This window comes from Callithrix jacchus, chromosome 15, assembly GCF_049354715.1.
Source record: "Callithrix jacchus isolate 240 chromosome 15, calJac240_pri, whole genome shotgun sequence".
Lineage (NCBI taxonomy): Eukaryota > Metazoa > Chordata > Mammalia > Primates > Cebidae > Callithrix > Callithrix jacchus.
In genome coordinates this window covers 44,670,035-44,682,429 of record NC_133516.1, presented here as the reverse complement: position 1 = coordinate 44,682,429, position 12,395 = coordinate 44,670,035, and the positions used below count along the sequence as shown (strand labels likewise).

Here is a 12,395-nt window from a genome sequence, read left to right as displayed (position 1 = left end):
TCACCACTTTATAAACAAATCTTCCAACATCCAGCATATGTTAGTTAGTTGAATTAATGAGAGCAATAAACAAAGAAAACAAGATTAGCAATGAACACACTCAATAGAAAACTTAATCTTACTCCAAAATTGTCTCTCTTTTTTGTCATTTGAATGTCATTGCTAAATATAAGATGAGAGTGCTTTCTTGTATACTTCCCTTTATGTTTCAGTCTGGTTCAGACTTTCTGACTCACCCCTATTCATGATCAAACACAAATTTCACAAAAGGTTTAATTGCATCTAGACTTTAATAAATATTCTACTTGGGATCTGCAAATAAGACTATAGGAAGGTGGAGGACTCTTTTGTTATGCAAATACAAGCTAGTGGAAGCTCTTTATGAAAGCTATTTAGCTGAGCCCTCAAAAAGCAATGTTTGAATTGCCTTTTCTTTCTTTTTTCTTTCAGGAATGTCAACCTCATTACAAGTCTGTTTATAACATCTTATTTCATGGCCATTTGGCAAATAAGTTCTTCCTGAGATGAATTTTGATAAAATATATAATGATAACTTCATGTATTTTTATAAGCTATCTCAAATGCAGCTCTTTGTTCAGGGATAGAAGGTCAAGTTCTTGATAACAAAGTAGAATTTTTGCAGAGCCCTTTCCAACAGGACTTGACCTCTCTGCAGAAGGAAAATGCTGGACATATCTCTTCTTGTAGTTATCCTAGTCAGTGGGACACAAGCTCATGCATAATATTGGAAATGGCCTCTATTTCCTGAATATGTGCCAGACATTGTGCTTAGCATTTTATTTGTTTTTTTTCCCCCTCTTTTCTAGTGTGCAAAGAGCTTTGATGTGCTAAGCATTTTAGATGCATTAATTTGATTCATCTTCACGTAAACCCTATGCATTGTTGATATTTTATTGCCAATTTCAAGATTGAAGAACGGAGAATCACAGAATCGGCTCTCTTTTCCTAGGTCACACAGCTAATAAAGTCAGGATTTGAACCCAGGTCTGCCTGATTACAGTGCCACAATTTATTCCCTTTTTGCAATATTGAGTGTTTTAGAGTCTTGGGTCAGGTGTCCTTTTTCTTACTAGAGACAACTAAATAAATAAAACAGGAGGTACCTGGACATGTTTTATCCAGGGAGCTTTGTCTACAAGAATTAAAAATCAATATACAAAGCATGTTAATTACAAGGCTAATAATGGGAACAAAGAGACCAGATAGTTGACCTTGGTACCATATTGATTACTGTGGAATATAAAGATGATCATGGGATGTCAGAAGTTTCTCTTTATCATCTAGATGCCACTCAACATGGAAAAATTTAGGGGAAAAAACTCTTATCAGGCTACAGTTGCTCTTGTGTGAAGTAGTTACTCCTAAGGGAGATTACTTTTAAAGTCACATACTTTGTATCATGAATTTGGGTACAGTTTGAACATTCATCAGTTTTTATCACCCAACTAATAAAATGTCAGCAAGGAACTGAAGACAGTTACCTGCAATAACACTGAATACGCAATTGAACCATAGGATGAAGTTACTCCATGATGAGTAACTTCATGTGACTCAGGAAGTTACAATTAATGACCACCTGTAAGTCACCAGAAGTTATGCATATGCATGGGTGGGAAAAACAGTGATTACTCCATTTTATGTGATTACTCAATCTACGGCCTGAAGACATCATCACACACAAATTTACATATATTTTCGGAAGTAATCAAATGGATTAAGGCTACTGCGTGGTAAATGTGCTGCTTAAATGCTTGGCAATACAAGTGACCTGGTAACTCAGAGGGCTCTCATTTTGTTGAGCAGTATAAATAATAATGCTAAGAAAGATAAGGCAATATGGTTTAGATCTAACTTTTTGCAGCCTCTTCACTGAGTTGACTTTGGGTGCAGAATATTCTTCAAACATTTATTGCCTTTCCTATGATAAGTTCATTTAAATAGATATTGACTTTCACCAGTCCAACCAAAGTCTGCATACTGGTGTTTATATGGCATCAAATAATGTCTTGCAAGAAAAAGGTGGAAAAGTATCTCCATGGCAGTTGATATGCCTGCTCAAACACACTTCAATGGCTTCCCTTAGAGTCCTGTTCAAGTCTTTCAGCCTAACTAGTTGTCACTTTCACTCACTTAACTCTCTTCCTTATGCTGGTACTTTCTAAAAAATGTAAAAGTAGTCTAGGATATCAGAATGGGTAAAGAAGACGGCGTTAAATCTATCCTGAAAGAACACATCACCCACTCCCTCTAAGACCTGTGTTGCAGCCCTGGTGTTGACTCTCATAGCCTACTGAACGTTGTAAGTCCTAGGTGGCCTTCCTTTTAAGGGGCAAAAGGTTTCTCACTGACCTTAGTAAATTCAGCCCCTCTCCTTTCCAAAAACTAAGGGTGAGAGCCTTATTATCTGAAATGAAAGGTAGTTATCAACAGTATCACCATCTCCACTGGCATTTATCAAAGTTACTACTATGTGCCACATTTTGTTCTAAGCACATGCATGCATTAGCTTATGATCTCCTTCAAAGATATTGTCAAGCACTTTGGGAGTGCCAAAATTCGAAATAAATACAATTACATGTTTTCTAGTGAGGCATGTTTGCTAGTGGATAAGTCTCTATGCATTAAGGAGGTGTGTCACCCAAGCTTATCTGTCTGCTTCTGTGTGACAGGTGAGAAACTCACTCTTTCTTGTTTGCAGAATAATTGGAAGTCCAAGAGGCTAAGCCACTTAGTGAAAAGCAGCAGCCTTGGTTTGATGACTTTTTTTTTTGAGATTGGGTTTCACTCTGTCACACAGGCTGGAGGTTCACTGCAACCTCCACCTCCTGGGCTCAAACGATACTCCCACCCTCCCCTCCCAAGTAGTAGGGCTATAGGCACACACCCCCATTTCCCATGATAGAGTTCAGAACATGTCGCCCCAGAATATGGCACTTTGGCTTTTGAGAAAACAGCAGAAGCAGGAAGGTCACTTTCACCTTCCCACACCCTTTTTCCCTAAAGCAAGCCATAAAACCTGGAAATAATCCTTGGAACTTCTTTTAAGGCAGGTCGTAAGATCCTCCTGTGAAAGGACCCGTCCTATATTCATAGGAAATGGATGTCCTTATCTTTGAAGATGCAGTGAAATATAGAAGAATAGGAAAAAACAGGCTTTCCTAAGTTGCTCTTAGTTTACTACCATTTGATCATACTCCCTTGTTATACTTCTCTGTGACTGTGCACTCTTCATCAGAACTAAGCACGAAAATATACAGGTTTCCCTGTTTCTTTGGGCCCTCATGTCTGTCTTTCTTTTTTTTTTTTTTCTTTTTTGAGACAGAGTCTTGCTCTGTTGCTTAGGCTGGCGTTCAGTGGTACTATCTTGGCTCACTGCAGTCGCTACCTCCCAGGTTCAAGTGATTCGCCTGTCTCAACCTCCCAAGTAGCTGGGATTACAGGCATGCACCAGCACACCTGGCTAATTTTTGCATTTTTCATAGAGACAGGATTTTACTATGTTGGCTAGGCTGGTCTCGAACTCCTGGCCTCAGATTATCCACCTGTCTTGGCTTCCCAAAGTGCTGGGATTACAGGGATGAGCCACTGCACCCGGCCTGGGTCCTCATTTCTGAAGTCTCCTGTGTCATGTGAAATTTGTATTAAATAAACTTGTATGCTTTTCTCTTGTTAATCTGTTGTTTATTAGAAGGCCCTCAGCCATGAGCCTAGTGATAGGTGAAGAAAAAAGAAATGTCTTCCTCCCATACAAAAGCAAACTCCTGATTCTCTGTCAGCCTGTTTTCATACCCTCTTCTATCTCTTTCTCAAGAAGAGGGAGTATGAATCAGATTTATTAGGCAATGTGTGCAGTTGAGGCATGTTTGCTAGTGGGTAAGTCTCTATGCATTAAGGAGGTGTGTCACCCATGCTTATCTGTCTTCTTCTGTGTGACAGGTGTAAGTGGACTCAAGACCTACAATCTTGGGGCAGACCCTTCAATCTCTCTCTTTTTGCAGGCATTACCTTACTAAACTAATTGTTATTTCCCTTTCCTGTACCTTCTTTGTAACTGACCAGAGGATGGTAAAACATGAATATATGAATTCTGGCTAATGAAGGTAGAGTTCTGCTTAGATATAGAGCCAAAAATATGTGACTCACTCTAGAATTATCAGACTTCTGTGTTAGGGAAGTTTTGAGCCCTGTCCCAGTTATCATAATACCATTATGATTTTTATATGCAATCGTTCTTTGTATATCTCTCTCAAGACCCACATGGGATAAGAGATAATAAAAGAATAGGATTGGTAGACTCATAACTGCCTGGTTGGAATATATGAAACTTTATCATAATGTGACTCCCAAGATCTTTTAGAAGTCCCTTGCTTCTCATGGTAAATCATTAGGTACAACTTCTGAGTGAAAAATAACAGCATGTCAGCATCTCCACAAATATTATTTTGGAAAAGACTGGGACAGAAAGCTCTTACTCATGAAGCCTCTCAATCTTCTTTTCTTATTTACTTTCTTTCTCCAAAACACTGGGTAAGAACCCTATGTTTTAGGGCAGCCTAAATTAAGGAAACCTCCGTTTCAGTTGTTTAAAACTGAAAATAAACTCAGTATTATGAACATACTGATTTTAGTTATTCCTGTTCACAATCTGAAGAAAGCCTCCAGTCTAAAGGCATTGTGGTTTGTGAAAACAGCTAACTATAACCCAGACAATCAACTTAGAAAATCCTTTTTAGAATGTGAAGATGTAATGTTAGCATTTATCAAGGCAAATCTAATTGGAGAGTTAGGCTACTTAAACAAGTTATCTACCTAATATTTTATGATGTGGAAACAGCTACTTGGGTACTTTTTCCCCCTTTTATTTGCTGGCATGTCACTGTATTTCAGAGTAAATGCAAAATGATAAAACCCACCATCTTGTCCATGTAAATACCAGCACAAACTGCATTTCAATCCATACCACATCAAGCTCCCACTTCTATTAAAAGATATTGTGTACACAAGAAACATGATTAGCCTTGTGAATAGTCGGCTTTCAGAATTTGACTTAAATATTTATTGTAAAATGTGTTGTTCCATTTTTCTTTTTCATCTTCTTAAGTAATGAGAATGGCTTTTCAAGACCAATTCTTGCAAGTAATATTATTTATCATTCCAAAACATGTTTTGCTGCCTAGAGTGAAAGATATTTTGGTGTGGCTTTTTATTATTTTTAGCCTTATGATGATCCTTTAATTTCATCCTAATCCACTTCATTTTACTTTACTAAAAATCATCTTATGATACAGAGTAATGATGAAAAATAGGTTTCTCAAACAAAATAGACAATTTATAAGTCCCTGACAATACTATCCAAAATCAGACAGGCATCAAGTAAATAAATAAACAACTCTTCTGTTTTTCAGGATCTACATCTGGATTAATTTTTATGTTTTTTTTCTTCTAATTATTTGTGTCCAATTTCTTGTCATCTCATTTATGGCACATCCTTCTCTGATCACTTCAAAAAATTTAAAGCTAAGAGTGGTTAAAAAAATGCTTTTTATATATCATCTATTTTTTTTTTGTCATTCCAGGGAAATGAGTACTATTATCCCCCGTTTTAAAGATGAAGATACTGAGTGTGAGTCATTACATCATTTGTTCAGGAGAGCTCTGCTATTAAGTGGTAGGGGCAGAACTGCCTGGGTTGACAGCCCAAGCATTTAACTTGACCTAAGGCACACTTTAATATCAAAATAATCCATTTTTGGAGCTTGCAAGCTATTCTTATAATTTAAACAAAATTTAATATTGATTAGATGAGATTATTACATCTAGATAATATGAAGTTTACTGAGATTTTTTAAAGTTTTAACTTAGCTAAACTATCTTCTAGTAACAACCCTACAGAAACATCAAAATGGGCATTAAATTCAGTTATATTTGATTGAAATGTGTTTTATGTGTGACATAAAGAAAATATTGGTTTTCACTAAACTATCAATTGCCAGTGAGTCAGATATTTCCTCATACTTGTGGCCTTAGACACATCAAGGCAAACACTTGATAGAAGAATGGAGATCATCTAGGTTTAGATTAGAAAATCCTGGCTTAGTGTCTCAGTCATTTCCATTTTCTGCAGACTTTGCTTTTGGGGGTAGGATTATAAAATTCAATGTTATAACTTCTACTTTCATGATATGGTCTCCAGAGAGTTGATTAAAATTTATTCCATCACCTTGAGATTATGTATAAGTTTTCTACAAGGCAGAACTGGGTGTGGGACAAACATGCAAGCATGTAAAATAGCTTAAGGACATACATTCTTAGATGTATCAGAATCTATGGTGAAATTGTATTCTTCAAGAACACAAATATTTACAAGAGGTAGACAAAAGTTAAGAGTCTTTGCATGTGTTCTGTGGTCATTTCTTTCCCTGTTTATCAAAATGTATGTTTAGGGAAGTCACAACTCCTACTTCAGATGCCTCAAAAATTCTGGTTGGCATATCTTATCTTCAATACTAACAAATAGTTACAATATCTCCAAGGACACTGAGTTGACTTTCAGCTAAGGTAAGAGATGTCTTTGAAAGGGTGTATACTTTGAAAGACAGCAATGCTCACCATTTGAAAAAATATATATGGAAGTATTTCTGGTAAAATCTATTTAAGCCTCTTTGATTGAATTCTCTTGGGGGGGATTGAGAAGATCATTAGATTTATCTAAGCAATGTTATGTTTAATACCCAAATCATAGGTTTATGTAATTTACAAAAGGCAGATATTAAGTTTCTATATTAATGTCTATACCTGGAAGAAAAACTCACATTATCCCAAGGGAATCTGTAAAAATATCAAACCAAACCAAACTTTCTTACGGCAATAGTGAAATTCCAGGTGTTTTAGTAGAAGGAATTCATAGTCACTTTGCCACCAGTGTTTGATGTGAGAGTATTTAAATGCCTAAAGAGGCCTCAGAAGAAATATTTAATCTGTAAATGACCTGTGTCTGGCCTTCAACAGCAACTCCTCCCTAAATCATCACATACTCCTTAATTTGTGTCCTAAACATAGTCCCTTTATTTTGCCAAATGGATTATTCGTTCAGCTTTTTCTTTCCTCCTCCTGTCACCTACCCATACCCTATTTCCATAACACTTTTTAACCTTACTTGATGTTGCCCTATCACTAAGCATTGCAAACTACTTTTTTCACTTTCAATACCTTCTCGTTTCACAACCCATGTATATGGTTTCTTCCTTTAAGATTTTATTATCTTCTTTGAGAAATATATGATTCCCTTCACTTCAAGTTGCTTCATTCATGCAAGCTTTTTGCAGTTTACTGACCTGGATTTGTTGATGTTGCCTCAAAGTAAGTGCCGTCAATCTTTTTCACATGTTCATGTTGTAGCTCCCAAAGGAGATTATAGACTCTTTAAGAGAATGTCTTCTAAAAATTCTGTCTACCCCAAGCACCTAGAACAATGTGTTACTTCATTAAAGGGTTCTAGATAAAGGTTGTTGATTGGCTTACTATATTTTCTGTTCCAGGAAAACCAATATCACATGATTTAAATATCTTTTACTTCCTCAGAAGAATTTAAAAGTGAGGACTGCAAAACTGTCACAATCCCCCCACTGCTCAAATTTTTCTAAATTTTATATTGTGACCAAACGTGTGATGGCCACAAAAGTTGTGTCCTTGAGGTATAGCGGTGAAGTCAAATATAAGCCATCCAAGTACTTAACTCAAAAGACCAAACACAATTGCTGGGGTTAATGTGAAACCAGTTGTTTTGAGTTCATTTTCAAGTCTCAAACGGGTCACTTTACTAACAAAGCTTACTGCAAAATTCATAGTAAACTATAAAATACATAAAGACAAATGTGGTTTAAACGTTAAACTCATGCTACATTATTAAGATCGCTCCCACGAGTATCTGCAGATAACTAGAGAACTAGAAAATACATAAATACAGGCGATGAAGTGGAGAGGTCTCTAGATAGCCTAAGTTCTGAAGGTGGCTTGTTTGTTTTCATCCGTCTGCGGGTCGCACGTTACATTCAGCACGCTGGCCAGCTCCCTCATTTACGGGGTTTATTGGCCTAAGTAATAGGAGCAAGGGGAAAGCAAGCACCATCTGCTGCTTTGTATTAGTAGTTCACCCGAGAGGCAGGGGTAAAGAGAGCGCGACAGTCGACGCAGTAGATGTTGACGCCGCTGAGTTCTTAGGGTGTCTTTGTCTGATCTTGGGGTCCCCAAGCCTCCACCGAGCCAGAATGGAGGGAGTGTTAAACACCGAGAAATCCTCTATTTCTCTGGTTAGGCTCAGCAGAAAGCATTCCCAGGTCTTGGGAACTGATGAAGATTCATCATAGATTTCGGGGGGTGGGAGGAAGGCAAGGGCGGGGACGCTACATAAATGGTTGAGTTGCGTGGTCGAAACACCAATCCATTCAAATTTTGATTCACTTTTATTTTAATTAGAGTGGGCGCATGCGGAATAAGTTGCTGGAATCAGAGTTACACAGGTGGGACAAACACGCTGCCCAGCCCCCACAGCCCCCACGCCCCAGGTGTAAAGAAGCCTGGGGAAAGGAGATGGACCCTTTCTTTCCCGTATAAGATCTCGTGGACTTCCTCCTCCTAAGGGAGACCTCTCAATTTAGCATCCCCAAACAGCCCGCTCGGCTGGATGCTGGATTTCTCCTTCCCCAAGGAACTTTTTGTTTGCGGGAGGGAAAGTGAGGTTGAGGCAATGAGAGCCAGAGATCAAGGAGAAAAATTATCCAAGGGGTTGGGGAGAAGGGTGGCAAGGCATTGGGGTCAGAAGTAGTGAGGCTCCAAGGCTTTGGAGACGCTCCGCGCTCTCCCGCCTCCAGCCCTCTGCAGCAGCCCTTTACGCCGCGGACACGGGAGAGTTAAGCCAATAAACACGTAAGCGCCGCTCCCTCCCCAATCGGCAAGATGCCTCTTCGGCTCTTGGCTGCATCGACAGCTTGCAACACTCGGCATCTTTTCTGGAGGCGCCTCCTTCAGCGGCCGCAGATGGCATCCGGCTGCGGGCTCGGGGCTCGCAATTGATTCTCCCCCTTGCCTACCCACCTCGGGTCCACGGACGCACCTCTCCCTTCCCCTCCTCCCCTCGCGCTCCTGGGTCTGAGCCCAGCTCGCGACCGCCGGGCGGAGGATCAGTCGCGGCGGCCGAGGCTGAGCAGCAGCGCTCTCGTTCCCTGACCTGGGGAGAAGCGCCTACCCGAAAGAGCTGACCCCCGGCTGCCTCCAGCGCCCCCCACCTTTTGCACCCCAAGCCCGGGGCTCCAGAGACCCCGCTCCCCAGGCGCCACTATGCTGGACCCTTCGTCCAGCGAAGAAGAATCAGATGAGATCGTGGAGGAGGAGAGCGGCAAGGAGGTGCTCGGCTCGGCCGCCTCCGGCGCGCGCCTGTCTCCCAGCCGTACCAGCGAGGGCTCGGCCGGCAGCGCCGGGCTAGGGGGCGGCGGCGCCGGCGCCGGAGCCGGGGTGGGCGCAGGCGGCGGCGGGGGCAGCGGCGCGAGCAGCGGCGGCGGGGCCGGGGGGCTGCAACCTAGCAGCCGCGCTGGCGGCGGCCGGCCCTCCAGCCCCAGCCCGTCGGTGGTGAGCGAGAAGGAAAAGGAAGAGTTGGAGCGGTTGCAAAAAGAGGAGGAGGAGAGGAAGAAGAGGCTGCAGCTGTATGTGTTCGTGATGCGCTGCATCGCCTACCCCTTCAACGCCAAGCAGCCCACCGACATGGCTCGCCGGCAGCAGAAGGTAGGTGCGCCTGGGAGGCCCCGGGAGCAGCACCCGGACGTCGCCAGGCGGGCGGGGCGAACAATGGGAGCTGGCGGCGCAGCTGGCGAGGAGGAGTTGGAGAGGTGGAGACCGCGCCCTGGGGAAAGGGCTATGAGGCCCCCTTCCAGCGTCCCGGCTCGCCCAGGCCCTGCCCAACCCAGCCTGAGCGCGCCTGGGACCCGCGAGGGCCGCGGAGCTCAGCGCCATGTGCCCGAGCCTCCCAGCCCCGGAGCGTTGGGGAGCGAGGCAGGCAGGTCCCGCTTTGTGGCCCGGGAGTCTCGGGGAGTGACTGGCAGCCCGCGGCGCCCAGAGAGGCCTTGCTCGCTTGCAGGGCTCCCAGCGCTCTCCAGCGGAGAGCGGCTGCGCTCAACTCCGGGCCCGCCCTCCTAGGCGTGCGTTCGGCGGGCGGGGGCGCCGAGGTGGAGGGAGAAAAGCGTCTTGGAGCAGCACTCCGCTCGCCAGGGGCAGGGAGCAACCGCAGAGGCAGGCGGGAGAAAGCAAGCCCGGAAGGCGAAGCTTCCCGTGACTCTGCGAAGGGCACCCTCCTCTCTCTGCCCGGGTCAGCTGATCACCGACTAGCGTCACCTAAGGGTCTTTGGGCACTGCTTCCTTATAGCTGGGGTTCTCTCCAATCCCCCTGACCCTTCCTCATTGACCCCAGAGCAGGGGCACGCCCTCTGGTCCTTCCTAACGGGTCAGCCACTCCGCCTTCCTCTCTTTGACCCTCTTATCCTGTTCCCAAGGTGACTTCGCCGCCACCTTCTGGCTCGCCTAGGTCCTCCAAACCCTGCCACTGCTGCCTTGATAGAGTACAGCTGCAAAACGCTTCGCAATTATAGGCATCAAAAGCTTTTTGTATCTGAGGCTGGGGCAAGGCTGAGGCAGCCCTGGGCTGCCTTTGATGTTAAAAAAAAAAAAAAAAAAAGCGCCTATTTCTGTCAGCTGTTCGTTAGCTACAGAAAGGGATGGGGGTGCCGTAAGATGAGGGGCAGTGGCAGGGAGTGGGGATAGAAGATAAGCAGTCAGGAACCCAGTTGGAGTGAGTTAGTAAAGAAAGTTAGCGTTCTGTTCTCTCTTTTAAATGAATTTGCAGCCCTTGAGCTATCAGAAAAGCCAGGCAAGCCCCGCAGAGCGGCTCTGTGAGAGGCCAGCCCTAACCCCAACAAGATTGTGAAACTAGTGTCTTAAAATAGTAAAGTTTTCAGTTCTGCCATTTAAGACTAAATTACATGTTGCTGTAGTAGCGTTAGGTTTTCCATATTTATCCACCCTTACCTTGAGTTAGCACAGATTTTTCTGTTTGGCTTACATGTGTACACACACCGCCCAGCACCGATGATTTATTTCAGGGATCATAAGCTTGGATATCAATTTCATTACAAGATAAAACTCATTTCCTGGGTGAGACAGGAGGTGGGTTACAAACATGACTCCCCAACTCTATCTGTAGCTCCTTGTTTTTTCAGTCCGTATTTTGGACTGCAATAGAGCAGAAGTATCACAGCAGCAAAAGTTTTTGGGATGTTGTTTTAAGGTTGGCTGTCGCCAGGACCTAATATTTCACGCTTCAGCTGGTATTCCTATTGTAGTTGTGTCTTCATAGCTTTGGGAACTTCAACCTCCAAAATCTCTCCCAGTAATAACAACACCAGCCAAAGATATCCCATTCCTTTGACAATGAAAACTGTGACTTAAATTTTTAGGGTGGAAGTGGGGGAATATCTAGAGACATTTATCAAAGTCTGTCTCTAGAACTCTGTCCTTAAGTCCAGAACTAGTATGAAGAAAGAAATCCCACAGAGACAGTTCTTCTAAACAGAACCTTCAGTCACCTTTAGAGATCGTGACGAGGCCAGATTTTTCTGATCTGATTGTATGCTTTACCTGATTCCATTCAAAGCTGTGGTTTTGAGGGGCATGCTGGTTCCATTTTTTACACATGACCTTAACATCAGAGAGACTCCAGGACAGATTGATAATGCTGGCATTTGGTCAAACTATTTTTAGTTATCACAGCAAACTGTTGCTAAATACATATCCCAATGAAGCTATCTCAGGGCTGTTGGCTATACTGGGAAGCTGAATTAAAAATATATATATTTACATATATATATATATATTCTTATACAAAAAGCTTTTTGTGTAAGAATAAGAATGAAATAAAATATATTCTTACAAAAAAATAAGCTTTTCACTGCTATATCTGTAAGTTTTTAATGCCTTTCTAGAAAAGTATGTTTTGCTCCTTGAAGTAGAAAGCTTGGAACTCTGATTTTTAAAAAATTAGCAACCACTGAGAGTAATTAAAAGATTTGCTTAATCACTACAGCAAAGTTTAAAGCCAACAAATAGAGTTCATGAGCTAAAGTTAGTCTTGAAGAAAGATAAACTAGTTGTAAACTAAACATGAGTTTGCAGTAGAATAAAAAGGGATGAACTAGAAAAAGTCAGAAAAAATATAGAGAAAGGGATAGGGTGACATGGAGGTCAGAGAGAGAGAATGAGGTCGATGAAAAGTAATTGCTGAATTATGGAGAAAAGACCATATTGTACAGAGTACACGGTATGAAACCAAA

The 12,395-nt window shown here is 42.4% G+C and overlaps 1 protein-coding gene across 26 annotated transcripts in view; it reads left to right on the top strand.

The window, feature by feature from the left end:
* Nucleotides 1–8,966: 8,966 nt before the first annotated feature.
* CADPS (calcium dependent secretion activator) overlaps nt 8,967–12,395 on the top strand; it is a 481,539-nt gene continuing 478,110 nt past the window's right edge. For all 26 annotated transcript variants that reach the window (XM_035276026.3, XM_078351389.1, XM_078351390.1 and 23 more), the window contains exon 1: nt 8,967–9,798. In XM_035276026.3, coding sequence (XP_035131917.1) covers nt 9,358–9,798 — 441 coding nt within the window. In that variant the 5' untranslated portion in view covers nt 8,967–9,357. The remainder of the gene's footprint in view (nt 9,799–12,395) is intronic.